The sequence below is a fragment of the Ptiloglossa arizonensis genome, chromosome 4 (genome assembly GCF_051014685.1).
Source record: "Ptiloglossa arizonensis isolate GNS036 chromosome 4, iyPtiAriz1_principal, whole genome shotgun sequence".
Classification (NCBI taxonomy): Eukaryota; Metazoa; Arthropoda; class Insecta; order Hymenoptera; family Colletidae; genus Ptiloglossa; species Ptiloglossa arizonensis.
The window spans coordinates 16916265-16943991 of NC_135051.1; the positions used below are offsets into that span (position 1 = coordinate 16916265).

At 39.1% G+C, this 27727-nt stretch overlaps 1 protein-coding gene across 4 annotated transcripts in view; it reads right to left on the bottom strand.

The window, feature by feature from the left end:
- LOC143145921 (uncharacterized) overlaps positions 1 to 27727 on the bottom strand; it is an 827424-nt gene that overhangs the window by 520710 nt on the left and 278987 nt on the right. For all 4 annotated transcript variants that reach the window (XM_076309758.1, XM_076309757.1, XM_076309759.1 and 1 more), the window contains one exon: positions 15225 to 15287. In XM_076309758.1, coding sequence (XP_076165873.1) covers positions 15225 to 15287 — 63 coding nt within the window. The remainder of the gene's footprint in view (positions 1 to 15224; positions 15288 to 27727) is intronic.

Sequence of the window (27727 nt, forward strand, 5' to 3'; positions counted from 1 at the left end):
GGAAGAAAGAACGTACGTTGATAAAAGTACAATAATTTTGGTCAATTTTCATTTGTCTTCTAGCCTTACTTATTACAACGACTGAAATAATTTTGTTCAATTTTATGCGTAACTTTCGAAAAAGATCAGCCACTTAACGGTTGATCTTCGAGTCCTCCGAGGAAACTCTCTTCGCTTCTTAAAGTTTTAGGATTCGAAAGATCGTAGGGATTTCTGAAGGAATTATTTCCCCAAAAAAATTCAAGATTTTAAAACTGGTGTAACGCGAGCGCGGAAAAATCACGCGACAGGGGGATTAATTCAATCGGGTTGAAGTGTCACGGGGAAATTAAATTTTGGATTGCGTGACTTTCGTGGGGCACGAAAAGCAAACACGGATAGCGACGTATTTAACGCGACACTGGTGAAATTGAAACGTAATCGATGCTGCTACGAAGGCGCCATGCCTCGTCGGCGTTAAACTAGCGTTGACCTCTCCAGGAAGTAATTATTTTGATTCCAATAAACGGGAAATCGGACCGATATTGACTCGTGACGTCATCTAACCTGGTGACAATGTCGCCGTGCTATATCGATGGAAAATACAATTAACGAAAACAATCGAAATCTAATCTCTTCAGGGACCAATAATTCGCTTCCGAATAAACAGAAATTCGTACCGACGTTGACCCGTGACCTCTCTCTGCCCGATGATTATATTCCAATGATATCTCTTCGACGAAAATAATTCCAACGATTGTAATTCGAAAATCTGAGCCAGACCTGACTCGAACTTCTTCAAGGACCAGTATTTTCGCAAGTAATGAACAGAAATTCAAATAGATAGACCGTGACACCTGTCAATCTTCTAACGGATGTTACCTCGTTATATAATTAAACATTTTGCGAAATAAACGCCAAGTGGAGCTCCACTTCGAGGGAAAATCTGAACGATGATCACGGTTCAATAAATAGGTGACATTTTATATGAAAGACACTGTTCCTTTTCGATAGTATTTGATTCGTGTTACACACCTCTGAATAATATATAAAACCATCGTTGCTAATAACTAGCTGGGTGTAGTTCCTACGATGTACATAAAAAGAATATTTAAACTAACTTAGAAACTAAAGAAGAACTTTTGGATATCATTTATCGACTCGTAAGTTTAAGATCATCTTCAGAAATACAATAAACAATCCCAGAACGAACCATTTCGATCGAATTAAAAAGTCACGAAATTCGACAGATTCTATCTCAATATCCCCGAATTTAGAAATAACTTTCAGTAACGAAATAAAACACTAATTAAATGCAAATTGATCGCGTGTACTGTTTACAATTCTTCCAACAATTCTACGGAAAAACAGAACACTTTAAACTCGGCGACTCGTATTACATTTTCGAAAGCATTCCGGATAGTTTTCGGAATAAAAGACACCCGCGTTTTAAATTTCACCGCGATGCTTCGTTCGCGAACGATTCCGGTTATTTTCGAAAACACGATCGCAAAAAAACTGGTAGTTCGAAGCGTGGAACACAGAGAGAGGCTCGCTCCGCACCGCTGAAATAGTCTTTACCGTGTTCACGAGCTTTACCATCAATTAAGAACTACACGGTGTCCCTGAAAGGGTTAAAACGCATTAGGGACGACAGACGAAAGGGGAGCGGGACAAAAAGAAAGGAAGAAAAAAAGATAGGCGTGGCAACTCGGATACGTTTCTCGGGGAACCGGGACCGGTCTATCTTTAAATAAACGCGTGTCTATATTTTCTTCAATCTTTCGGAGGTGTTAACAGCGCGCAGCTGTTGACAGACGCGGAAGCCTGCCCTTGTAAACGTCGTTTCGGGTAAGTGGACGTTCCGGGACGCGGAACGAGGAATTTTGCAAACGAGCTCCTGGAAACGAGGCTGCCGCTAGCGAGTGAAAAAGAAGAAAAGAAGAAAAAAAGAAAGAAAGAAGAGAAAAAAAACGTCGTAAAAAGAAGTTGGAAAATTGAGTCGTTTCCATATTCCGTATATCGAGGACCGCGCGCTCGAAGCATTGCTCCAGCGGGTTCGTTCTCGGGGCCTTGAGCATCGTTCGTGTTCGTACGGCACAGTGTGCGAGCGACCGGTTGAAAAATGTCCCGGCCTCGTTTGACTCTCAAAATTACCTATCCGAAAACTCGATTGCTTTCGAAGCTTTGAAAATCCCTAAATACCTCTTCAGACGTTTCCTGATTGTACAGCGCCATACTAGGGTAAGTAGAGCCTCCGAGACAGTTCAAGGGGATCGTTTGTAGTCGGAGAAAAGGGTGTTCCTCGGGAAAGTACAAACCCGGCTAACTCGAGATTTTAACCCAGGATATACGAACGGTTCGAACGATCGGGGATGAAACTGTGCTCTGGGTCCGAACCGACCCGTAACTCGACCCTTCACAAATAATTTACACAATGATTCTACGGTTGTGTGTTTTTCTTAATTTCCAAAGAAAGTTAAATTGTAACCGAAAGGTATAATTGTACGATGTAAGGATCTCTCTGGGTCAGAGAAGACCCAGGTTTGGTACAAGTTGGAGGGTTAACGAAAAGTAGCGTTATGTATTCCCTACGCTTCGACATTTTTTCAACGTTGGAACGCGTGTTCGTGTTTCGTGCAAACTTATCTCCGGGTCAGAAAAGACCCGAGTTCGGTACAAGTAAAAATTAACAGAAGGTAGCGCCCTGTATTTTTCACGCTCTGACATTTTTTTAAACGTTGAAACCCGCGTTCGTGTTCTAAGCCAACTTCTCACCGGGTCAGAAAAGACCCAGGCTTGGCAGAAGCGAGGGTTAATAGAAAGTAGCAAGTTCTTCTACGCTCTGACATTTTTTTAAACGTTGAAGCCCGTGTTCGTGCTTTACGTCCACTTCTCGTTGGGTCAGAAAAGACCCAGGATCGGTACAAGTAAAGATTAACGAAAAGTAGCGCCCTGTACATCCTACGCTCTGACATTTTTTTAAACGTTGAAACCCGTGTTCGTGTTTCACCCAACTTTTCACCGGGTCATAAAAGACCCAGGTTTGGTAGAAGCGAGAGTTAACGGAAAGTAGCAAGTTTTTCTACGCTCTGACATTTTTTTTAAACGTTGAAACCCGTGTTCGTGTTTCACCCAACTTCTCACCGGGGTCAGAAAAGACCCAGGCTTGATAAAACCAAGGGTTAACGGAAAGTATCAAGTTTTCCTACGTGCTCAAATTTTTTCGAAACGTTGAAACACGCCGTGTTCGTGTTCGACCTTTGTCGCTCCGCTGATTTACGTGGAAGATACGGCGCGAGTTTGGTCAGAATTTAAAATTAATTAACAGAGCGGTACGATTCGCGATCAAGAGTCGGATTTTAGGCCGCGCGACAAAGGCTTGCCTGTGGCCGTGACAACTAATTAGTTTCGTTCAGCCAAGCGATCTATTCGTTCGCCGCGGATCTAAAATACACCTCGGGATCCAATCCACGTTGAATTCCTAGATGAAAAGTTGTAAACGTCCATTGGGAACGTTCATTAACAATAGCCCGCGCGTATCGAACGATTGATAGCCTGCCGGAGACAATCCGCGATTAAAGTTGTACACCCGTATATTTTTAACCGCTTGGCTTTCGTAACTCACTCCGCCTACTATCTGCGTGCTACACCTGTTAAGGGAACCGCGTTCATTAATCAAGAAGACGGCCCCGCGAGCGTCCTTTATTTACGCTATTTTTAGTGACGCGCGTCCATCGCTACAAGCTACACGGAACCTTTCAATGTCGCGTCTCTTTTTGCCCGGCCATTATCCTTTCGTCCTGGATGTAAATCGATTTTTCAGTCCGCGAAAAACGCGCAACAATGCAACACGAGTATCACCTTCCCAGAATGCAAAGCGCCGTGCCATAAATAACAGCCGACATTATTTATGAAAACCGCGGGGACAATCGTACGACCGGGAGCGGGACCATTCTTCCGCGAACGGGGGAGAGAACGAAAAAAAAAAAAAGAAAATACAAACAAAAAATACAAACACGAAAAAAGAACAAGGGGGAGTGAAAATCGTAAATTGCAGCGACCGTGATACAGCAGTAAATTTTGGTCCCCGACTCGAGAAGGAAAATAAATAATTCCGCGAAATAATTGGTGAGAACTGTGTAATCCGAGCGATGAATCTGACGTTGCGAACGAGTATAGAATCGTGAGAGAAATTTTTCTCGTATCGAGATATTTTTTAAATATCTTACAAACTGGACCAAATTTTCTATTTTCGAGAATTTTTTAACCGATTGGATATATCTTGTTCAATACACCCAAGGTACCAGTGTTAAGATTCTTCAAAGATTGGATTCATGATAGTTGATTTAAAGGAGAATTGCTTTGTAAAGTATGAGTCTTTCGAAGTGACTTCACGGCTAAATGGTTCATCAAGGATCTAGAATTGGATTGTCGTAAACTATTGTATTTGTTGGATATGTTATATATGGCCAACTTGCGGAATTGTAGAAGGTTTTTTGTTATATATATTACTACCTTCCTTTGGAGTCACAACACGTTCTGTTTCAATGCCCTGGAGAAAAATTTCTGCAACGTGTCTATCCTTGGTGTATCTAATCATCTTAACGTCGTTAGCCGAAGCCTAGCCGAGTGTACAATTTTTAAACAAACTGGTCTTGTACTGTTCAGAAGACGAAATGACAGTATACTCCTTAGTTTCTTTATTTGACAAGAAATATAGACGAATACGTTACAACAATTTTCAACGAACAAATGTGGTTTATCTAGTGAAGAAATAGTTTATTTGATTTTACAATACAGAATTGAATTCTATTTGAGATTTATTTAAAAGACTTTTTAAGATTTTATACGTAAGGAATATATACGATAAAAAAACTAAAACTACATCAATATCTACAAATCGATTATGCTTAAAGTTTAATAATATCTTAAAATGAGAATAGAAAATTTAAATATAAAGTTTCATCGAGATCCATTGAGTCGTTGAAACGCAATTCTATTAAAAGTCAGACACACGTGCAATCGAAGTTCCCGCTTAATAGTCAAAATTTTTCAAATATATTTCAATTACAAAACTGACGAAAATACAGACGAATGAAAAATGCTCTTTCGAAGGGCTTTCCAGACATCCTTGAAAACTATTCCATTCAACAGTCAAAATGTTCTCAAGAGCTCTAAAAACGTGTTTCTTTTGTAAAAAAAAAAAATGTCCTCCAAATTCATTTTCACAAAATTCACAGATACCAAGAAATAAAAAATGCTCTGTAGATGGATCTTCCAAAAGTCCTCGAAAACAATTCTATCCAACAATCGAAACGTCTTCAAAGTATCTCGAAACGTTTGAGATACGTTTAAGAGACTATTTGGAGAAACGTTTATATCTAAAATTTCTTCAAAAATGTCCCTCGTTACCATACTTTCCTTGCTCGTGAATCACAAACCAACAAGCACATCCATCTAAAAAAAAAGAAAAAAATGAAATTATCTCTCGAGGATAGCTAATAGTCTAGAATCGTTTCGATCAGCAGCTCGTTGACAATGGTCTCCTCGCTGGTAAATTTCGAGCGTCTCGATGACGAAAGAAGAAGGCCCGGAATAATGAGAATACGTCACATGGAGGTAGCAGGTGGGGAAAGGGAGAACGAGTCTCCCCTGAACCGATTCCGACATTATTATCACGCAGCTCGTGCCAAAAAGAGAATCGCAGAGGCACCGAGTCGAGCGTCTTTGCTTTCAACGGTGCGCGAACACGATTACCCGTCACGTTTCCCGTACTTAACCCTCCGTACCGAATCTAATTCCGTTCTATTCCGTCGTCCAGCACGGCACGCCGTATAACAAAGCCAACGGCATTAGCCAGCTGCTTCCGTACCATCGAAGAAATAAATCTCGCGGCCAGAATCGGATATACCGGCGAAGAATCGGCCCGTTTCTCCACCTCGTATCCTCCCCAGACGCCGGGTGCAGTTCATTTCACGTGCCTCCCACTTCTCGTGAGTTCGACGAGCGAGATAATATAGAGGACGGGGGAATAAAAAGGTGAACGGAGAGAGGAGACGATGAAAACGAAGGGTATAGAACGAGAGGAGAGACCTCGCTGCTGAACAGCACCTGGGTCCATCTCAAGGGACGTCCCCTAACCGCTTTCTAGACCGAACGGGTGCCGATTTATAGAACTACCTGGATCTATCGTTATCTAGAAAATGTACACGGCGATCCTGTTCAATCTACGCCGAGTAATTCGTCTCGAAATTGTTCATCGAATTGAAAAACTCGGCCACGGGAATATCGTATACGGAGTTCAGGTGGTCATTAGAATCACGAGGAGGGAAGTTGATAGATGGAGTCATTAAAGATGTTACGAGGACACTCGCTATCCGTGGGTCACTTAAACCAGATGCGGTTTTCTGTCTCGTTTTTCAATGGAGGTGAGTGTGTTTAAACGGGGGATCGAGAGATACTGTTTAAGAATACGCGACTGTGTACGAGAATTTGCTTCGTTGTGGGAGAAGATGGTTTTTTACCGGGTTGGGATATCGAGTAGAATTTAGTGTGTTTTTTTTTTGGATCATTTTTGCTTTCTTTAGGTACGTTATTTGAAAACTTCTGGCACGAGTACAATGTGTCTCAGTTGCTCTCGAGTCGTCAGAGCTGACTACTGTGTTAAAATGATAATCTGAAGAGGTTCTTTGGACATTGATAATGTTTTTAGAAGGACGTATAGATTTCGAGATGCAACTATAGAGAGTGGTAGAAGTCAATGTATAAATTAAATCGAGCTTGAGATACAATGATCTCAATTTTCCCCAAATTTTGCTTCGTTAGCGAATATTCTAATAATATAAGACTATTTCATTCGAAACGTTCAGAAAAAGACATTACGATTTATACAGAGTGTCTCGTATCAATTGGGAACAAAAGGAAGTGATTCTCTGTGCAAAAATAAATCAAAAACTTGAAAGGAAATTTTCCGTACGACGCTCCGTTTTCGAGAACATCGATTTTGAAAATACGTCGGGGCTCCATTCATAAACCTTAACATTACGGATTTTTACACACCTCATATAATCACACAACAGTAGTATTTCTGAACATAAATTACCATCCCTACATATTACGTCGATCCTGATACACAATCAAAATTTCAGTAAATACCACACGTGCCCCAAACAAGATTCGAGGTCAATATTCTCGAAAAGGAAACACGATATGAGAAAATTCTATTCCACGTTTTCGACTCGTTTTTGAACACAGAATAGTCCCTCTATACTTCTAAATACAAATTATTACTTCCAAATATTAAATCAATCCCAACGTACGATCAAAATTTCAGTAAATAGTACACATGCCCCAAACAAGATTCGAGATCGATATTCTCGAAAAGGAAACGCGATATGAAAAAATAGTACTCTACATTTTTGACTCGTTTTTAAACACAGAATGACCCCTCTATACTTCTAAATACAAATTATTACTTCCAAATATCAAATCAATCCCAACGTACAATCAAAATTTCAGTAAATACCACACGTGCCCCAAACAAGATTCGAGATCGATATCCTCAAAAAGGAAACACAATAGGAGAAATTTCTATTCCACGTTTTCGACTCGTTTGTTCACACAGAGTCACCTCCTTGTTCTTTTCACCGATTAATTCCACGTCACCCGTTATACGCGTCAGAAAGACGAGACAATAGAACGCAACGTGGAACTTGGACGAAGCGATGGGGTAGCACAAAGTTCGAAAGAGCTTGCAAAATCTTGACCCACTGAAAGAGTGCCCGAAATTAGAAATTCCTGAGCGTCACGTGCACCGGCACACGCTGTAAAACGAACGTGCGCGCGCGCGAGCGCGCACGAGCGCTGCATCCACACGAACCAATATTTATTTGTGGCGCTCTTAAGCGTACATAGATAGCTGTAGACAAAGGGACGCGCATAATTAAGAGCAAGTTACGATGGTGACATCGCGGAGTCAGAATAATTTACGAGACCATTATACCGCGATTTTTCTTGGAAGCATCGTATTGGCGCAGCGTTCCGCTTATTTTACTCGCTTTTACAAGCTGCCGACGTTCCCGCTCGTTCCGCAATAGGCTTCTGTCCGGTTAGCTCGTAAAACCAGACCGTACCTTTTCGTGGCAAAACGAAAAGGAAACGAGGAATCGAAACGTGTCACGTAACGCGCTGACTCGTCGCGGGCCGCGCGTCATCTTGAAAACTGTTAAACGTGACGACCCTCGTGACTCGGAAAACGTGCGAGTAAATATTTAGCCGGTCGTACGGGGCACGTGACACGTGCCCCGACTAATTTCTACTTTACTTCGTGGCTGCCTCGTCCTCCCGTATTTTTCCCAGTGACTCCGGTTTCCACTTAAACGGGGAACATTCTTCCACGAAGATCACCGCGTGCCATTTTTCGAGACGCGCGATTCGCGAAAAATCGCGCGCGAACGTGTAAGAGGATTTCATCGTGACGCACACGGGGGAATATTGCAAATTTTTCGATACTTTTATCGTTATTGAACTTCATCTAGCGGAAATATACGTATGGGTGATAATTCGGGAGACATTAAACACGGATCGATATCTCGGTTAGTGTCGACGATATCGAACATTCGCGTAAAACAGAAAAGATTGCAGATTCAATTTACGATAATTATTGTTACGTGTATTTTTTTTTTTGGTTACTGCAACGATGGGAGAGATATCGTACGATTTATCGGATTTTAAGTAGAGCTTGCCTGTAGATAGCGGACAGAAATGAGTTCGACGTGTATGTATCGAACGATCTCAAATACTGGTGGAGAATAACATAGGCATTAATAATCGGTACAGGTGATTCTTTCTGTATTTTCAAACACCCAGGTGTGAGAAATAAATTAAATATTGTTCGAAACGAAGACACCAAGAGCTTCGGAATATTTCCTCCCGAGTTTTTGTTCAAAAATTATTTTCGAAAGGGTGAGATACCAAACGAACACCGTGAAATTAAATCACCGTGGTAAATTCAAAAATTACGAATTAATAATCGACGAATCGAATTCAAAGTCGTATATTTTCGGTAAAACTTTATCGTCGGTGTATATCCATACTGAATACACACGGTAGAATAGAATAGAAATTGATAGTGAAGAAATTTTTTTATATTTATCGGGCGAGGACGCGGTGCAGCTGCATGTGTGAACCGCGAATGCATCTTAACAAAGCTCGGTGCAAATGATGCGCGCGGTGGAATCAGCTTGCGTAACGCACACGCACGATGCACGCCACGCCGGCTGACCCACATGCGGGGTCTTTATTTAAACTGGTTTCCTCCTCGGCGTTCTTTAGTACCGTCTTTCGGCTACAATTTCATTAAAAGAGGTATCCGATTCGAATATCGCGTATCGCTTCGTTCTTGCCCACCATTTTTCAAGGAAAAAAAAACTCGAATCGTGTCCGATACAAACGACAAATCCAATCGAGACGAATCGTTCGACTCTACCTTGTTCTCGAGAAACTCTTGCATTCGTTCCAATCACGATTTTTTAACGAGGATGAGAAGCTTCGAATGTAACCGAGAGGAACGATGGAACTTAATCGAGACGAATCGCTCGACTCTGTATCTACTTCTGTATCTACTACTGTAATAAGAATTATTTTTTAGAATAATAGTTCTAATAGAAAAACCATAGTACACTTGTCTATTATTACTAATTATCTACTGTAATACTTCTACAAATCTCCTTTCACTGCTCCTCCCTCAAAATTTTATTAAAATCTAAAAAGAAGGAGCAGTTGGTGAATATTCTTTGCAACCCCTCCAAAAATAGATACTCTGTATCTACTACTGTATCTACTACTGTAATAAGAATTATTTTTTAGAATAATAGTTTGGAATAATAGTTCTAATAGAAAAACCATAGTACACTTGTATATTATTACTAATTATCTACTGTAATACTTCTACAAATCTCTACAATTACAAATCTTCTCCCACTGTTCCTCCCTCAAAATTTTATTAACATTTAAAAAGAAGGAGCAGTTGGTGAATATTCTTTGCAACCCCTCCAAAAATAGATACTCTGTATCTACTACTGTATCTACTACTGTAATAAGAATTATTTTTTAGAATAATAGTTTAGAATAATAGTTCTAATAGAAAAACCATAGTACACTTGTCTATTATTACTAATTATCTACTGTAATACTTCTACAAATCTCTACAATTACAAATCTTCTCCCACTGCTCCTCCCTCAAAATTTTATTCAAATTTAAAAAGAAGGAGCAGTTGGTGAATATTCTTTGCAACCCCTCCAAAAATACTTGGTTTTCCAGGGGCTACGATATAAGAGCGCAGCGGTGATTCCTGGCGAATATCTCGTTACAAGATGAAAATATAATTTCCAATTCTTGAAAAGCTTGTTATTTGACACAGCGTGCTACACATTGGCACGCGTCCAATCCTGTCAATGAGTAATAAGTCTTTTCATCCCCAATTTAGAAAATTGTTTGTTTTCGGACTCGACGATCGTTCCGAATCTATTTTCAATGTTTCCATCGATTAATCGGGGTTCAACCCGCGATAGTTATCCCGGTTTGTAAACGGTTGATAATCATTGACGAGACGAGCTACGCGTCCTCTAAAACGAACGACTACACGTGTAATATTAAAACAAAGTGCGCTTTAAATGTATCCTAAACTTACAAGTTGCGTACAAGCCGTCGCCTAAAATATGGCTCCCAAAGTGCAAGCACTTGCTCACCCGTGCTACGTACGAGTGTTTCAACTATTAAAACGGGATTTAACGTAACCGTGCAACTGGTGTGTTTCGTTTTAACAACTACAAATCACGTTAAACGTATGTGCAGCTGTTAAACAATGGAACGCTTCTGGGACAAAATATGAAAGAACTTCTCTCTTATTTGCGCGAGAAATGGACGAACGAATGTTTGGTATAAATAAACACGGAGAACCAGGCTGTGTAAAATTAATTTTCGAAAATAAATATTCTACATTTGTACGAGTGCGAAGAAAAAATTAGAGTTAAATATACGACAATTGACTGCACGAAATTTGAATTATGTTACATTTCTCTGTCTAAAGTATAAATCGTTGTCGATGACTAGATGCAATTGATGCAATTCTGGATATGCATAACGCTTATGAAAAATATGGTTAATGCTTAAGTGTATCTTGTATACTTAAGAAAAATAGTAGATTTGTCTATTATACTATGAACTATCAAATTTTGTTTGATTGAAAGTGTGATTCTATAAAATCGAAAGAACTGACAATATTTTCTCCTGCCACTGCTTTTCCCCCAAAATTTCATTAAAATGTAAGGACACGGTAAATATTTGTAAATATTCTTTGCAACCTCTCCAAAAATACTTCTCATCCACAAGTATCGTTTACAACGACTAATAAACACAATGCTATACACTGAAGCAGAAACAAAACTAATTAAATAAAATCTTCTCCCACTGCTCTTCCCCCAAAATTTTATTAAAATCTAAAACGAAGGAGCAGCTCGTAAATATTCTTTACAACCCCTCGAAAAATACTTCTCCTCCACAAATATCGTTTACAAAGACTAAGAAACGCAATGCTAGACATTGAAGCAGAAACAAAACTAATTAAATAAAATTTCCTCCCACTGCTCCTCCCCCAAAATTTCATTAAAATCTAAACATATTTCTAAATCTAAAGCGGTTAGTAAATATGCTTTGCAACCCCTCCAAAAATATTTCTACAAATCTCTACAATTACAAATCTCTTTCGACTGCTCCTACCCCAAAATTTCATTAAAATCTAAAAAGAAGGAGCAGTTGGTAAATATTCTTTGCAACCCCTCGAAAAATACTTCTCCTCCACAAGTATCGTCTACAACAACTAATAAACGCAATGCTATACATTGCAGCAGAAACAAAACTAATTAAATAAAATTTCCTCCCACTGCTCCTCCCCCAAAATTTCATTAAAATCTAAACATATTTCTAAATCTAAAGCGGTTAGTAAATATGCTTTACAACCCCTCGAAAAAGACTTCTCCTCCACAAGTATCGTCTACAACGACTAATAAACGCAATACCATACGTTTAAGCACTAACAAAACTAATTAAACAAAATGTCCCCCACTCCTCGACGAAGTTCCCGAATATCTCGAGTAAATAAACGCGTCGTCGAACGCGAACGTGAAGATCGAATCCGCGTTTCTGCCAGATAAAGGGGTCCAGGACCGTGGCAGAACAAACTCACGTAAACGTGCCGATGCATCGAATTCCGTGAAACGCTGCAAACGAAGAGAGAGAGGAAAAATCGAGAAGAAAATGAAAGAGTCGGGGCGATAGGGGAACCGAAGAAGAGAGGGGGTGCAAAGGGTTGACGAAACACGTTGAAAGGTCCGAACGGAATTCCCATCGATCCGTGCGCGCCTTCATCTCGATGGACACGAATTCCAAGGTCCCTTGTTGGAAAAAGTCGCCGTACCGGCGCGTGTAAACCCTTCGAACACTTCGTGTCGTCCTATAGACCTAACCCACGAGGAGTGTACCACCTACGCGCGTTTCCAGTAGCCACAGCTACCGCCTCATTTCCATATCGCGAGGCTCGTCTCGATCGGGGGATTTCTATGGTGTACAATATGGGCGGGAGGACCACCGTCAGGTGCACCGACCCGCTCGAAGAAACTACGGGATCGCGTGAACTCTTCACGCGACCTCGTACGCGAATTACGAGAATTTCCGCCTCGAATCGGCGCTGAAACGCGGCGCGCTTGGGTGGGTCGAAGTGCATTTGCCTGGAGGGATATAATGTTAGAAAGTAATATTAATAGTATAATATAAAATAATATTGATAGTAGAATATAAAATAATATTAATAGTATAATATAAAATAATATTGATACTATAATATAAAATAATATTAATAGTATAATATAAAATAATATTAATAGTACAATATAAAATAATATTGATAGTATAATATAAAATAATATTGATAGTATAATATCAAATAATATTAATAGTATAATATAGAATAATATTGATAGTATAATATAAAATAATATTGATAGTATAATATAAAATAATATTAATACCATAATATAAAATAATATTAATAGTGTAACATTATGAAATGATATTAATAGTGTAATATTATAAAATAATGTTATATATCATTGCCGAGATACCTACGGTCTGCGTTTAAATACATTTGAACCCCCCGCCGGATCTGCGCGTCGAAAGTAACGAAATGTGTCTCGACGATGTAAAAGTCGTTCAACCGAAAATGGAAGTACGTAGATCGATTCTACGTAAAAAAGTAAGTCGAAACGTTGGAGAGAAGTTTTTCTCCATACAGCTCCGTTTCCCGAGAAAATTGATTTCTAAGTTGCACGGGGCACGGGACTCGAGCGCATTCGGATTCAAGAATGCAGCGTGCATTCCGCGATTTTTCCGCGCGAAGAGCGCAAACTCGTTAGAAAATAATATTTGCGATTGTAAGTGATTATTTGCAAACTGTGTGTACAAACGTGACGACACGTATACACGGTGAGATCGATCGAAACGAATTTCAGTGGAACTGCTCGCTCGCTCGCTCCGCTGTAAAAATCATCGGGGCGACGTGTAACCGTAAATGGAAGCACGTAGGTCGATTCTACGTGAAAAAGTAAGTCGAAACGATGGAGAGAACCTTTTTCACCCATGTAGCTCCGTTTCCCGAGTAAAATTGAGTTTTAAATTTCGCGGGGCACGTTGGCGGCGAATTTTTGCGCGCGAAGAACGCAAACTCGTTGGAGAATAATATTTCCGATTGTGAATGATTATTTGCAAATTGTGTATACAAACGTGCGACGACCGTGTATAGATGAGGTCCATTAAAGCGAATTTCAGTCGAACGAGCAGCACGTATCCCGAGCGGTTTCAGAATCGATTTCCTCGTAAACGACACCTCGTACGAAAAAATGTTGTCCCGTGTTTTCGATTTATTTTTGCATATAGAGGAGCTCCACGGTTGTAACGAATTAAAAACTACCCGGGAAACGCATTACGGTCCCGTTTAAATTTTAACAAAACATCAATACCATCGGTGTAATTGCTAAAAATATAGGCAGCTATGTTTACCCAACGACATAACGAGTGTGTAGTTTCCGAGAAGGGTTCCACACGGTCATGTTAGCGACATTACTGGATTATTAATAGGGGCGGACCTAGTATGTGCCTTTTACGAGGAGCGATTAGTTGCATATTTCATGAAACACGGTTCGAAGGGGGATGGACGCATTATCGTCACCCTTTTTCATGTTAGCGTGCAAGCGCCGAGGAGTATTCCGAATCAATATTTGAATATCGAAGTAGTTCCCTGCAGAGCAAACAGTTCTTCGAAAAAGAAACGATACGTTAATAATATGTATCATTTCTCGAATAACAAGCACTGTATTATTCCTAATCCCCAGGTGAGAATTATAGACAATGTGTACACTGCTACGAAACGGATACGGTATTTGTTGTAGAAGCTATTGATTTGTTCTGTGTTTCCATCGTGAATCTAAAGCGATTCAAACTTTTGAAAACAACGTGTTTATTATTTGCGAAATTCGATATCATTTCGCGGTGGAATAATCCGATAGTAAAAGTCGAGGTATTTCAAGGACAATAAAATAACATTTCTCTGCAAAATCTACTCAGCAGAAACTGTGAAATATTAATGAAAAATTTTTTAATAATTTCAGTTCGAAGAAACTAGAAATTTCTTCGTATTCGATAATTATTAGCGTTTGTATACAGTGATACAATATCGATATAATAATTTTTACTAGAAAGTTGAGGTTGTCGTCCCTTAATGTTAATAAAATTTCATGCGAAATCTAATCGGTAGAAATTCTAGAAAAATGACGCAATTCTTGATCATTTCGATTCGGAGAAATTAGTGATTTTCTTGCTTCTGATATTTGTAATTATTCTGTACTCTGTTAGTTTCAATAAGCTACAATTCGAAAACTGAACGAGGTATAATATTAATGAAGCGTTCCAGAAAAACACGCTCTGCACAAATTGGTACTCCTAGCGTAAGAAGCATCTCTAACAAACATTAATTAAGTATGAAAATCCCTGTTTAAGTGTTGCTTCGAGGTTCTCGAAATTGCACTTGAAAGGAAGTTAGAACAGGAGAGTCCAATTGCGATTCTCTCGATCGAAGACTCGACACACATCACACTGCACTGTTTTCTGTTAGATCATAATGATTACATACCGAGTTGATGGCTGTCATGCTGCTAATTCGACCTGGACCTGTGTCCACTAGCCCGTTGTCACTCTACAACAAAAAAGAAAAAAATTGTCAGTTAATGTGAAGGGGAAACGGAACCACTGCTCGAAATTACCGATACAGTCGTAAACGATAATACAAATTGGCTACGAATGATCGTTTACAACGCTTGTTACACCACCCTTGCAAATTAAATCGTTCGTTGATTATTCGTCGAAAAATTTGCGTTACGGTCGAGGGTTGGGTGTAAAGCGACCAAACGATAAATAAACGAATTTGGTGAATTCTTCCTGAAAAATTGATCACGAGGAAGCGCGTAAAAATCGGGAAACCATGGTTGTGATATGTACGACGGTTAATCGAATACTATATATCGGGGTCGAAACGATTCGCAATTTCTGCGAGTCAACGGTTACGAAACGATCCGTAGGAGGGAGTGAAAAGGAGGGAAAGAAAAAGTGAAAGGGTGGCACAAAAAACTTTTTGCATCGCGAATTCTCAAGAACGAAAGTAAATGTCGGGGGTAACGCGAGTGCACTCGGCGTTGGGCATATGATTTTTTTTTAATTGACCCCTTCCACCCTCGCAACATCCGATCGCAATTAAAATTTCGTCTCGTCGAAAATGTTTCTTATTCGGTACTCCAGACCGCCTCGTTAAATCGGGATATTAATTAAACGGCACCGACGTCACCGGAATACCGTGTAAAATTTTCCGAATGCAAAGGAAACATCGATGTCGTACCTATATATTGGTAATTCGTTACAAAAAAAAAGAAAAAATTCGAGTAGAGTAGAATTTTGTAGAATACCAACGATTTTACGATATCCAGGATGAAGTACAATTTTCCGTTATTCTTTTCGATTTTTAATAATACTTGTGTATATTATTGCTCGAAAATATGTTTAATCTTTCGTCTCGTACAGTGCAAATCTATTTTTATTCGGTGAAAATTGTAGTTCATTTGTTTTCATGTGAACAGTGAAATTAACTTTCTTACTATTATTTTTATTGTTATGTAATTTTTCTTAATTCTTCTCCTTCTTTTTTATTGTACTTCTTCTTTCTACGATTATATTCTCCATTTTATATATTCTCCATTTTATATATTTTCAATTTTATAAATTTTCAATTTTATATATTTTCCATTTTATATATTTTCAATTTTATAAATTTTCAATTTTATATATTTTCAATTTTATAAATTTTCAATTGTATATATCTTCAATTTCTATGTACAGGTATATAATGTTCACATCATCCCATTAATGTTTAATAGATATAATTTAAATCCATGTGTAACATAGCTCTTTAGAGTAGGGACAATTTCGACACAAAATGTACGCTGTGTGCGAAAAGTCTTCTCGCGTGTTGTGCATATAGTACATGCATACTGAACGCTCGCAGGCGGTTACAGCACGCGATTGACTGATCGCCTATGCGTGACAATCGTAGTCAAAGGGTTAATAACCACGTACTAATGTACCTGTCAATATAACGGGTGCCAATAGAAATAGCTACACAAACAATGTCCGTAAACCAAGTGTTAAGACTGACCGATGTGGTTCTCTATTTATTATATTAATTAAAATCACCACTAGAGATAAGACATCTTCTCTATAACAACGTACTAATGCACCTATCAATACAACAGGCAAAAGTAATAATATCTATAATACAATCATGTATTAAAATTACTAGAGAAAGCTAGTAACTCGACGAGTTCAAGAAATGCTATCAGATTCATTATTAGGACAAATTAAATAATCACAATTTTGAGAAACTATAATTTCCACTTTCAGTAGAGTACTATGTACATTTACAGTACTTTCTTACACTACTCCGATGCTATTGTGCTTCGGTAGAAAATCATGGTACTAAAACCATCTAGCTCCAGTAACATCTCGTTCGCCAACTTACCATCTTTTTACAACAATTCTCCATTTATTATACTAATTAAAATCACCACTAGAGGTAAGACATCTTCTCTACAACAACGTACTAATGCACCCATCAATACAACAGGCAAAAGTAACAATAACTATAATACAATCATGTATTAAAATTACTAGAGAAAGCTGGTAACTCGACGAGTCCAAGGAATGCTATCAGATTCATTATTAGGACAAATTAAATAATCACAATTTTCAGAAACTATAGTTTCAGTAGAGAAACACACTTTCGGTAGAGTACTATGTACATTTACAGTACTTTCTTACGCTACTCTGATGCTATTGTGCTTCGGTAGAAAACCTCCTAGCTTCAGTAACGTCTCGTTCGTCAATTTACCATCTTCTTACAACAATCCTCCATTTACTACATCAATTAAAATCTCTAAACGAAAGTCGTCCCCCAAAACCTCGTCATTACTTCCTATCTCAGCCACGGTAGCAACGGTGAGCTAATATAGTAAAATCGTTCGTCGCATCGTAGGTATCCCCGATGCAAACGAACAACCCCGTGACGAAGAGGCGTTTCGGTCCTTCGGTCGATCCCTCGACGAAACGATGATTCGTCGAGGTCACGCGAAAACCGGTCAGGATTATCGAGATGGAAATTCTGTGCTCGCAGCAGGACGGAAACGGTGCTCGTAGTCGCTGCTCCCAGGAATCACCGAAGCGTACTCTGGACGGGGAATGGCGGAGGGCACGGGATGGAAGCACCGCGAAGAAGAAATAGTACAAAGGCGACGACGGGATCGGCCACGGAACCGAGGCGAAAGAGCCTCGGTGCAAATGTCGTTCTGAACTTTGATCGTAAAACAGCGGCGGGCTTCTCGCCGGGGGTAGGTGGAGCGTCCGTCTTGAACGTCTGCCAGATCGGTTATGCTCGAATAAATTTACGTGTCAAACTCCGCGCCGGAACCTACAGTATCGTCCCGCCCCCCGGACCTTTGTCCCCCCAGACGCTTTTTCCGCTCTTTTAGACAGCGTTTCCAGACTGGACAGAGGGCTCCGTAGTTTCTAATGGAGAAGAAGGGAGGGGATGAATCGGTTTCGATGCTTCGAACGTACCATTCCGGGGCCCGGATAACACGTATCGTGCCCCCCACCGTGGTCCTTTCACATTCGTCCTCATTCAGATACTTTTTCTGCCCAAAGACAGCATTTCTAAACTGGACAAAACGGTTTTTAATTTTTGTTAGAAAGATAGAAAATTTTGAAGCTTCGAATGAACGATTCCGGGGCCCAAATAACATGTATCATGCCCCACAGTATTGTCCTTTCACATTCGTCCCCATCCAGATACTTCTTCTACCCAAAGACAGCATTTCTAAACTGGACAAAACGGTTTTTAATTTTTGTTAGAAAGATAGAAAATTTTGAAGCTTCGAATGAACGATTCCGGGGCCCAGATAACACGTATCGTGCCCCCCACTATTGTCCTTTCACATTCGTCCCCATCCAGATACTTCTTCTACCCAAAGACAGCATTTCTAAACTGGACAAAACGGTTTTTAATTTTTGTTAGAAAGATAGAAAATTTTGAAGCTTCGAATGAACGATTCCGGGGCCCAGATAACACGTATCGTGCCCCCCACTATTGTCCTTTCACATTCGTCCCCATCCAGATACTTCTTCTACCCAAAGACAGCATTTCTAAACTGGACAAAACGGTTTTTAATTTTTGTTAGAAAGATAGAAAATTTTGAAGCTTCGAATGAACGATTCCGGGGCCCACATAACATGTATCATGCCCCACAGTATTGTCCTTTCACATTCGTCCCCATCCAGATACTTCTTCTGCCCAAAGACAGCATTTCTAAACTGGACAAAACGGTTTTTAATTTTTGTTAGAAAGATAGAAAATTTTGAAGCTTCGAATGAACGATTCCGGGGCCCACATAACATGTATCATGCCCCACAGTATTGTCCCTTCACATTCGTCCCCATTCAGATACTTCTTCTGCCCTTTTAGATAGCGTTTCTAAACTGGACAGAAGGATGTGTAATTTTTGTTTGAAAAAAAAAAATTTGAAGCTTCGAATGAACGATTCCGGGGCCCAGAAACACATATTGTCCTTTCATTATCATCTGCTCCCCCTTCAGATACTTTTTCTGCCCTTTTAGACAGCTAAAATAGTTTTTCTACCATTCTAGATAGTTTCTAGACTGCACAAAAGAGTCTGTAATTTCTGACGAAGAAGAAGGGAGGGGACGAATCGTTTCGAAGCGTCGAATATACGCTTAGGGGACTCAGGTAACGCTATGGTAATTACTCGAGCCTACCTGAGTATCTACAGGACCATTTCACGGACCTTCCTTAATCGTCGAGAGGTTTAAAGGACGTTAGTCGTGATTTTGACCGCGCGTGTGTCGCACGAATCGCTTGTGTCCTTTCGAGAAACGCGAAGCTCCCGATGATACAAGTCTTGAATATCGTGTGAATCAATGTGAAACATCATTTTGTGGATCTTGTGAATTCTATTGATGATTTTAAGGTAAGAAATTTAATAAGTAACTTGTAAGGAATGGTGATTATCGAGTTTGATTACAGAGTAGGTTAATCAAAATCTCCAAACTTCGAGATTTAACCTATTGAGAAATACTTGAAAAAGAATCATTGTTTATTGTAAATTGTAGCTTTAAGAATATTCTTAAAATTAGTCCAATTCGAGACTGAAATGCGAAGAATTGAATTTAAAGAAGCCGCTTCTTGCATCCCAGCCATCAATTTTATTTATTCTTACGCAATTATAAAAAAATTTTGCAATTAAATTACAACAAATTTCGAAAACCCTTTCGAATAAAGTTGTACCAATCCTATAATTTGCAAATCTCGTTGCTTTTAAAATTTTCTACTCGCCGGAACAAGATCAATAACACCGGTTCACTTATCGAGGGAGAAATCTGAACAATTACCGAGGACATACTCTAATTTCTATTCCACACCTCGGAAACTCCTCATTGGTCGTCAAAGAAGAAAGAAACGAACATTCTAACCTATAATTTTCCCTCTTCTCTTCAAATCGGATGATTATGAACCGAAGTCCTTCCGGACGGTGGTGAAACCTCTGTCGAAGATTGTCGTTGACAAACTCGCCGACACTCGTGTAAGATTCGGTCGGCTAACGATGATCGATCGATCACGATCAGAAATTTATAACGCCTAAAGAACCGCGCCACGAGCAGCTGCGAGATATTAATTGAAATCGAGCAAAGTCGATCGACGCGTCGGCCATTAAGCCACACGAAATGAACCGCTGTCCAAGTTTCGGTCTATTTCCAGTACGGAAATTTATTAGCTTTCTCGGCGAGTGGCGAGGTTTCTTACAGCACGGTGGCTGCTTGAAGGACATTAGGGAAGACAGATGGTGTAAAACCGCGGTACAGAAAAATTAAGTACGCGCGTGAACGTTTTCGTGCTAAACGATTCAAAGACATGCTTCACGGCGAGTCCAGAAGTTGGCAAGATTCGGGAACCTTGAACGATTCGAAACTGGGTTGTATTTTGTTTTCGAAACGGAAACCACCCACCAACCCGGAAGTGCTCTGGCGCGCGTTAATCGCGTTGTTCGCGTCGCCCGCTAATTTGTCAATAACAATTCTCCGATGAACTGCAGCTTTCCACTTTTCACATCGTCGAGTCGTAACTTGCACGATGCTTTTCTTTACGATCGAGTCTCTGCACTTGGCACACCTGCATCGGAACTAGGTCTAACCGCAATCCTGATTCACCATCGGATAGTACGAATTAGGTTCTACGTAATTGGGTACCGTCGGAATTTAGATAAAATTGGTTACGTAATTAATTGGTAATCTACGTTCGATTATTCTTCAATCCAAAATGGTACAGAGTTTCGAGCTAATTCGAAAGGAATCGATACGTGTTTTACTAGTTATTTAATTCTGGACAATGCATTCTTTCTGTTGAGATTCATAGTTCTTAACAGAATTTTAATATCGATTTTTGTTTTAACAGATAAATAATTCTTTCTAAAGAAAACTCGAACATGGATCGAAAGGTCGACAAAAATCAGAGAATTCTATACAGAGTATTAAAATGGAGGGAAATTAATTATTAAACATCCTGTAATTTTGATTCTTGATACTTGAAACAGTTTTCGAGTAATTTCACCGACACACCTTCCATTTTGTAAAGTGTAAACCTATGAAAAGATCAATGTTAACTAGTTCACCCGATAGTACACATCGATGGTGTTATCAAATTATGACATTTATCGATACGATTGGTAAGAATACAAATTGAAGTATTTTCGAGACATTTTCGAATATTTTACGCCTTGCAATGGTAAATGTTAGGATCGACCTACAAAAGCTAGGATTTACCGATCTCTGGGCTTTTATAGTAACATATATACACCGGAACTGAAACAAGTTGTTTACAGTAGACACAGATACCGTTTCGAATTGACCGCGATCCAATTAGACAAACCTGGCTCTCCTGTCGTAACGACGTGAGCGTAATGGATTTAGATGCACACTTTTATGGAAGTAATTAAGCTCCGAATGAAAGTCGAAACTGCCGCGGACACGAGCGTTTCACCATCGTGGATTTCAGTCCGATGCTTCACCGCTCGCATAAAACGCGAGGCGAAGTTAGATAATGCAGAACATCGCGCGCATTAGCGGGAACAACATCGCGCAGCTCCCAATTTCACGGCTGAAGAAACACTGTATACCGTACGGTGATTCGCCAACTTCGAAACTACTAATACGAACGATAAAAATATATAGTTTGTCTCGGATATACGGAATATAATTGTCGTTTCGTACGATACGCGTAAATGTTACTTACGAGAATCTCTAGGGTTTGAGAAAGTACAAAATATTGGGTCGTTCGGGAAGTCATTTTATTTTCCAAAATGGAGAATATATAATTTAATGAAATGTTTGTACACTGTAAAAAAATCGTGTTTTATTTTCATGAAAAAGAAAAAAAAGGAAGTGACTTTCCGAAGAATCTGATACATGATGTGTATGATTTATTTTATATGTGGAGGTATGAAGATCAATTTTATTTTTTCAAAATTTATTTTTTATCCTCGAATTCGATAAAATGACGTATTCGAAGAGTAAAAGTACCAAGGTATATTATTTGTTCTAAAATATACAGTTTCTTTGATATTGATAGCGTTCGTCTTGTTACTTTTATTGTGAAATAGGTGAAAGTCTACAATGTTGTGTCGGTGCACATGGTTGAAATTTTGAATGTGTTTCGTGAACTGAAAGTTAAACAAAAATCGAGTCAATCGTGTTAAGAAAGTAAATTTACCTCTATATCTTCTTTGTGCCTATATTTATAAGAAAAAGTATTTATATTATGTTATGTACTTTCTCAAACCCTACAACTTCTGTAAGTAACATTTTTGTATATTGTTCGAAATAACGAAGATATCCAGGTGGATAGAATACATGGGATACATTATATATGTTAGACTTAAGTTTCGAAGGTAATGTTACAAGTTATAGTATATTAATTGTGCATTTATATCCGCAATCTAGTTATAACTGTTGTCAGATACAACTATGAAGAATATATACGTACATAAAGTTTGAAGTGAATCGGGCAAACTTTCGTTGAAACATTCGTTATAAATAGGTATTGAAACATAGTAAAAAAAGTATTGGAACTCTAACAGATAATTTACATCGAATTTCCGTAGAAAATATTAGAACTGACAAACTTTAAATACTGACACTGCTAAATAAATAAAATTTATACTTTACGAATTCGAAAGAAATCGGAATCACAAAAGTACAACTGAACATTGATACTAAAATTTCACGAAGAGGGAGAATTTTACAAATAATTTTACTGATATACAATCTCGTTGGATAATGCAAACAACTGTAAATAATTTATCACACGTGAATAATTTCATTGAACGTGCGAAGGACAACTAATATTAAAACTTTGCAAAAATAAAAATAAATCTTACAAAGAGATGGTTGTTAGTAAAAGTCGACGATTCATCGTATTGTAAAAAGAATGTATAATCTGGTAAAATTCGTAGCGTGGATAGACACGATTTTGAATTAAACATTATCGTGGCGCAATTTTAATCGTCCACGTTCGAAACGCATTCATTGTTGCAACGAAATTGACTCGCGAGTGCATTTTAACTTATCGAAGGTTGACATGCGACGCAGTAAAACGCTCGGATGATTTAACGGTGTCGTTCGAGGGCCCGGGAGTACAAAGTTAGACAACCCGGCCAGGAGTTAAACCGAAACGATGGGACGTCATAAAAGAAATTATGACTCGTGGTAATTTATGGCGGCGCATCGTACAGGACCACTTTTCGTCAACGAAGCCACCGACACGGGGGCGTAAAACCGTCTCGCAGTGAGTCAGGAATTTACGAGAGCCAATTATCGACCTACACTGACCTATTTACTCGCAGAATCGTCGAACGTTCCTTAACGCTACGAGTCCCATAATCTCGTACGATAACGACGATTTTTGCGACGTCGATGAAAGCTTCTCGTTACGAATTCACGAACGAACGATTTAACCGTCTCGAATCGAAATTTTTCTATTTCGGTTTCGATGTATTTTCTTGTAGAGGTATTAGAGTGTAGTGAGCAACGAATGATTCGTCGAATTTAAAAATTGTATGCCAATTTTAGAAATTGGAGCACACACGTTCTCAAAGTGTGTTCAAAAATTGAAGAAACTTTTTTTAATGTCTCTAATTGGTGTTTCAAGTGTATTACATATTTAGGACGAAGAAAACAGCTGTGAAATAGTTTTCTTGTTTTTTCTTAGATAGTAAGCAAAAGTATTATAAATTTAATGTTTTCAAAATTGAAGTAACTCAATGTGACTTGCTTCAATATTTGTAATTTTACTTTTACTTTCAGATGTATTGTATACTTAGAGCCAATAAAACAGCTGTGAATTAGTTTTCTGATTTTTCCTTAGATAGTAAGCAAAAGTATTATAAATTAATGTTTTCAAAATTGAAGTAACTCAATGTGACTTGCTTCAATATTTGTAGTTTTACTTTCAGGTGTATTGTATACTTAGAGTCAATAAAACGGCTGCAAATTAGTTTTCTTATTTTTTCTTAGCTATCAAAAGTAATATAAATTAATGTTTGTAAAATTGCAATAACTCAATGTGACTTGCTTCAATATTTACAATTGTACTTTCAGGTGTATTGTATAATTAGAGCCAATAAAACAGCTGTAAATTAGTTTTCTGATTTTTCCTTAGATAGTATTCAAAAGTAATATAAATTAATGTTTTCAAAATTGAAGTAACTCAATGTGACTTGCTTCAATCAGGTGTACTATACATTTAGAGTTAATAAAACCGGTGTCATAATTTCCCGATGTACTCTCAGCCAAGAATCGAACGTATTATAAATATCATTTACCCAAAAATGAAACCTGTATTTAACGTTCGGTTTGGGGAAAGCCGGTTGTCGGGAAAGAAGTAAATTGAAATCCTTGACAACGCCAATATCGTCAACCGTTACGCTATAAATCATGATACGTTTAATCGAAGAAGGAAAGCGCGCCCAACTCTATTACCTGTAACTCCGACAGCAGAGATCACGCGAGCGCCATTAACGTCGAATGTAAATTTCTTCGCTTACCCATCCGCTCGACGTGAATTCGAGCGTGACGGACGTATCGACGAGACAACGAAGCATACACAGATCGGAAAGATCACTGCGATGTAACAACGAAGGAATAAAGTTAAAAAAAATCGCGAACCACGCGCCAAAAAAAAAAGAAAAAAACAAATCTCCAAAATCGAGTTACGATTTATTTCTCGAGACACCGATCGACCCGCGTTATCGACCATTTTACCGATAAGTTAAAATGCACTCGCGACTCGATTTCGTTGCAACAATGAATGCGTTTGGAACGTGTCTTCGAGAAACCCACTCGACGACTTTCGTACGTTGCCTCCTCGATTTGTTACAATGTTCGTCGTTTGCAGCAGCGATGCTTCAATATTAAGGGGACTTCTGGGATGATTTAAATAATTCTTCGAGACACTGTAGCCGCGTACATCCCGAAAGGACCGAGTTGTTCAATTTATAGGAGGAACGTCGGCTACGGCTTGGAGTCTTTTTGCCCTTCCGTGTTCCAGTCCCCCGTTTCGAGCTTTTCTTCGTCGCGTCTCTTTCCACGGTACCACGGCCCTCTGCTCCATCCACTTGTAGTTCGTCTTTCATTCTCTTTATCGCTTCCCCGGGTTCTCGGCGAATCGAAGAAGCGCAGTCGTAAAAATGGTGATTCATGCTCAACGACGGGGCACCGTATCGATAAGGAAAATCAAATTGTGATTCTTGCGCTACGGTCACACAGTTGACGCAGCAGACGAAGAAACATTCGATACGGTATCAATCGGGTCTGTCCTGAATTTTTTTACCATTCTTTTTTTTTCACCCTTCGACTGGAATGTGATTTACGTTCGAAAATGGAAACCGAAGTTGTTCTATCGACGATAGGAGTTTGCGTTGGTTTGGTGCAAACCTCAAGTACAATGTTCGGTATAATTCTTCTGTTTTATTAGAAGAAAAATTGTGAAGTGGATAGTGCAGTTGAAATTATTTGGGGTGTGGGAAAATAAGTAGGTGCAAATGTAGATGAGAGTATTTTGAGAGTTCAATGGTCTTAGCTCTTTTCGAAAAGTAAGTACTAGGTTGTTTGATAAGTTTTGTTCTTTTTTTTTTGGTAAAAAATAGTATGACGGTTTAACTTTGAATAATTGTAAATATACGAAGGAGTCGACAGATCTACATGAAACTTCACACATGTAGAGAAACAAAACATCTTTAGAGAAACAAAACGACGAAATTGATAGCGCCATTTTTTATCGAACGACAAAACTTATCGAGCAATCTATTATATCAATATCAGAGATAATAAATAAGGACGAGTTTGTTTTAGAATATTGTAACTGTATATATTCGGTATCTAACTGTCACTAATATTAACCATAAAGAGAAATTTCCCTCATTGGACTCGTATCTGACACCATCTCCAAGTAACAAATTCGCAATAAAAAATACCTCGCTCGAGAGAATGAACGAAGAAGAAACGAACAAAAAGATTCTAATAATTACAACAATCCAGTACTAATTGAAACCAGAGTTTCTCTCATTGGACTCGTATTTCACACCATACAAAATAGCAAACGAAAAAATGTCTCGTTCAAGAAAATGAGCGAAGAAGAACCGAACAAAAAGATTCTAATAATTAAACAATCCAGTACTAATTACAACCAGAGTTCCTCTAATTAAACTCGTATTATATCATTCGAAAAGTAATTTCGTTTTCCAATCTGCAGAATATATAATTGAACAAAATGCTTACACACTGTAAAAAAATCGTGTTTCATTTTCACCGAAAAAAAAAAACCAAAATAACATTCCGTACAACCTAATATTCTCCACCGTACGAAAAAGGTGAACAAAAGAATTATCCACCTCAGAAATTTCGAAACATTCTTCCCACTCTGCGAAGCTTACAAATAACCAGGTACCAAAATGGCGTCGAAAGTATCGTCCTAGAGACGAGATCGTGAAATAAGTCTCTCTCGTTCGTCGAAAGTCGCGCGTATTCCTAACGGAAAAAATTGCACGGAGATCTCGCGACATAACCTCGATCGTTCCGCAAACGGAAGCATGGTGGATGATTGATGGCCGACCGATCGTCGTTGGAAGCGAACCGAGCCAGCCCCCGTGATAATTCAGCGTCGATCGCCGGTGGTCCCTCAACGAGGTTCCGTGGCGTCTCTCTCGACACGCGTCGTGTTAAAAATAGGCTAGCACGAAGATTAGACGGCCCTGGAGTTGTCAGACATCGTTGGGATCGGGTAACAAGAGGCAACCGTGAGTAGCGAGAAGAAGAAGAAGAAGAAGAAAAGCTTCTCCTCGAGTCGCGTTGCTCGTGTTTCGTCACCCCCTTTCGCGTATCTCGTGTTGCCCCCCCTCGTCCAGTCCCGTTCCATCATGGCGGGTACGTCACGGAAGCTTTTTTAGAGCGTAATTAAGTAGCCCCGCGTCATTCGTCGCGGACCGTTTCGCCGTGTTTTAATTTAAACTTATGATTCACGGCGCCGTCGCGGAAAGCTCGCGGAAATTCCCGCGGAAATCCCTCGAAGAAACTCGACACCTGAGTTTTTACCCAGGGTACAGGCGCACCTATTTGGAGAAATGGAAATCCAGCTCTGAATAATTTCCCCGCTTGATGGGAGAAGGAAGTATGTCTCGTGAAAGGAGTCTTGAGGGTTGGATCGAACTGTATTGCAATTGACCAAATTTTCACGAAAATTGAATAATTTATCATTGTTAGTACTAATTACTACAATTTATCAATTATCATTGTACTAATTTATCATTTTTAGAAAATGTTTGCTAACGTTTGTCAATGCACTACGACGAAAATTTCCATTCTCACTAAATTCTATCAATATCGTGATACTAATTGGGAAACTAATTAGAGGGTTCTTTGGACGCTGATTAACTCGGACGTGGAAGATTGAAGGATTAATTCTCGTGT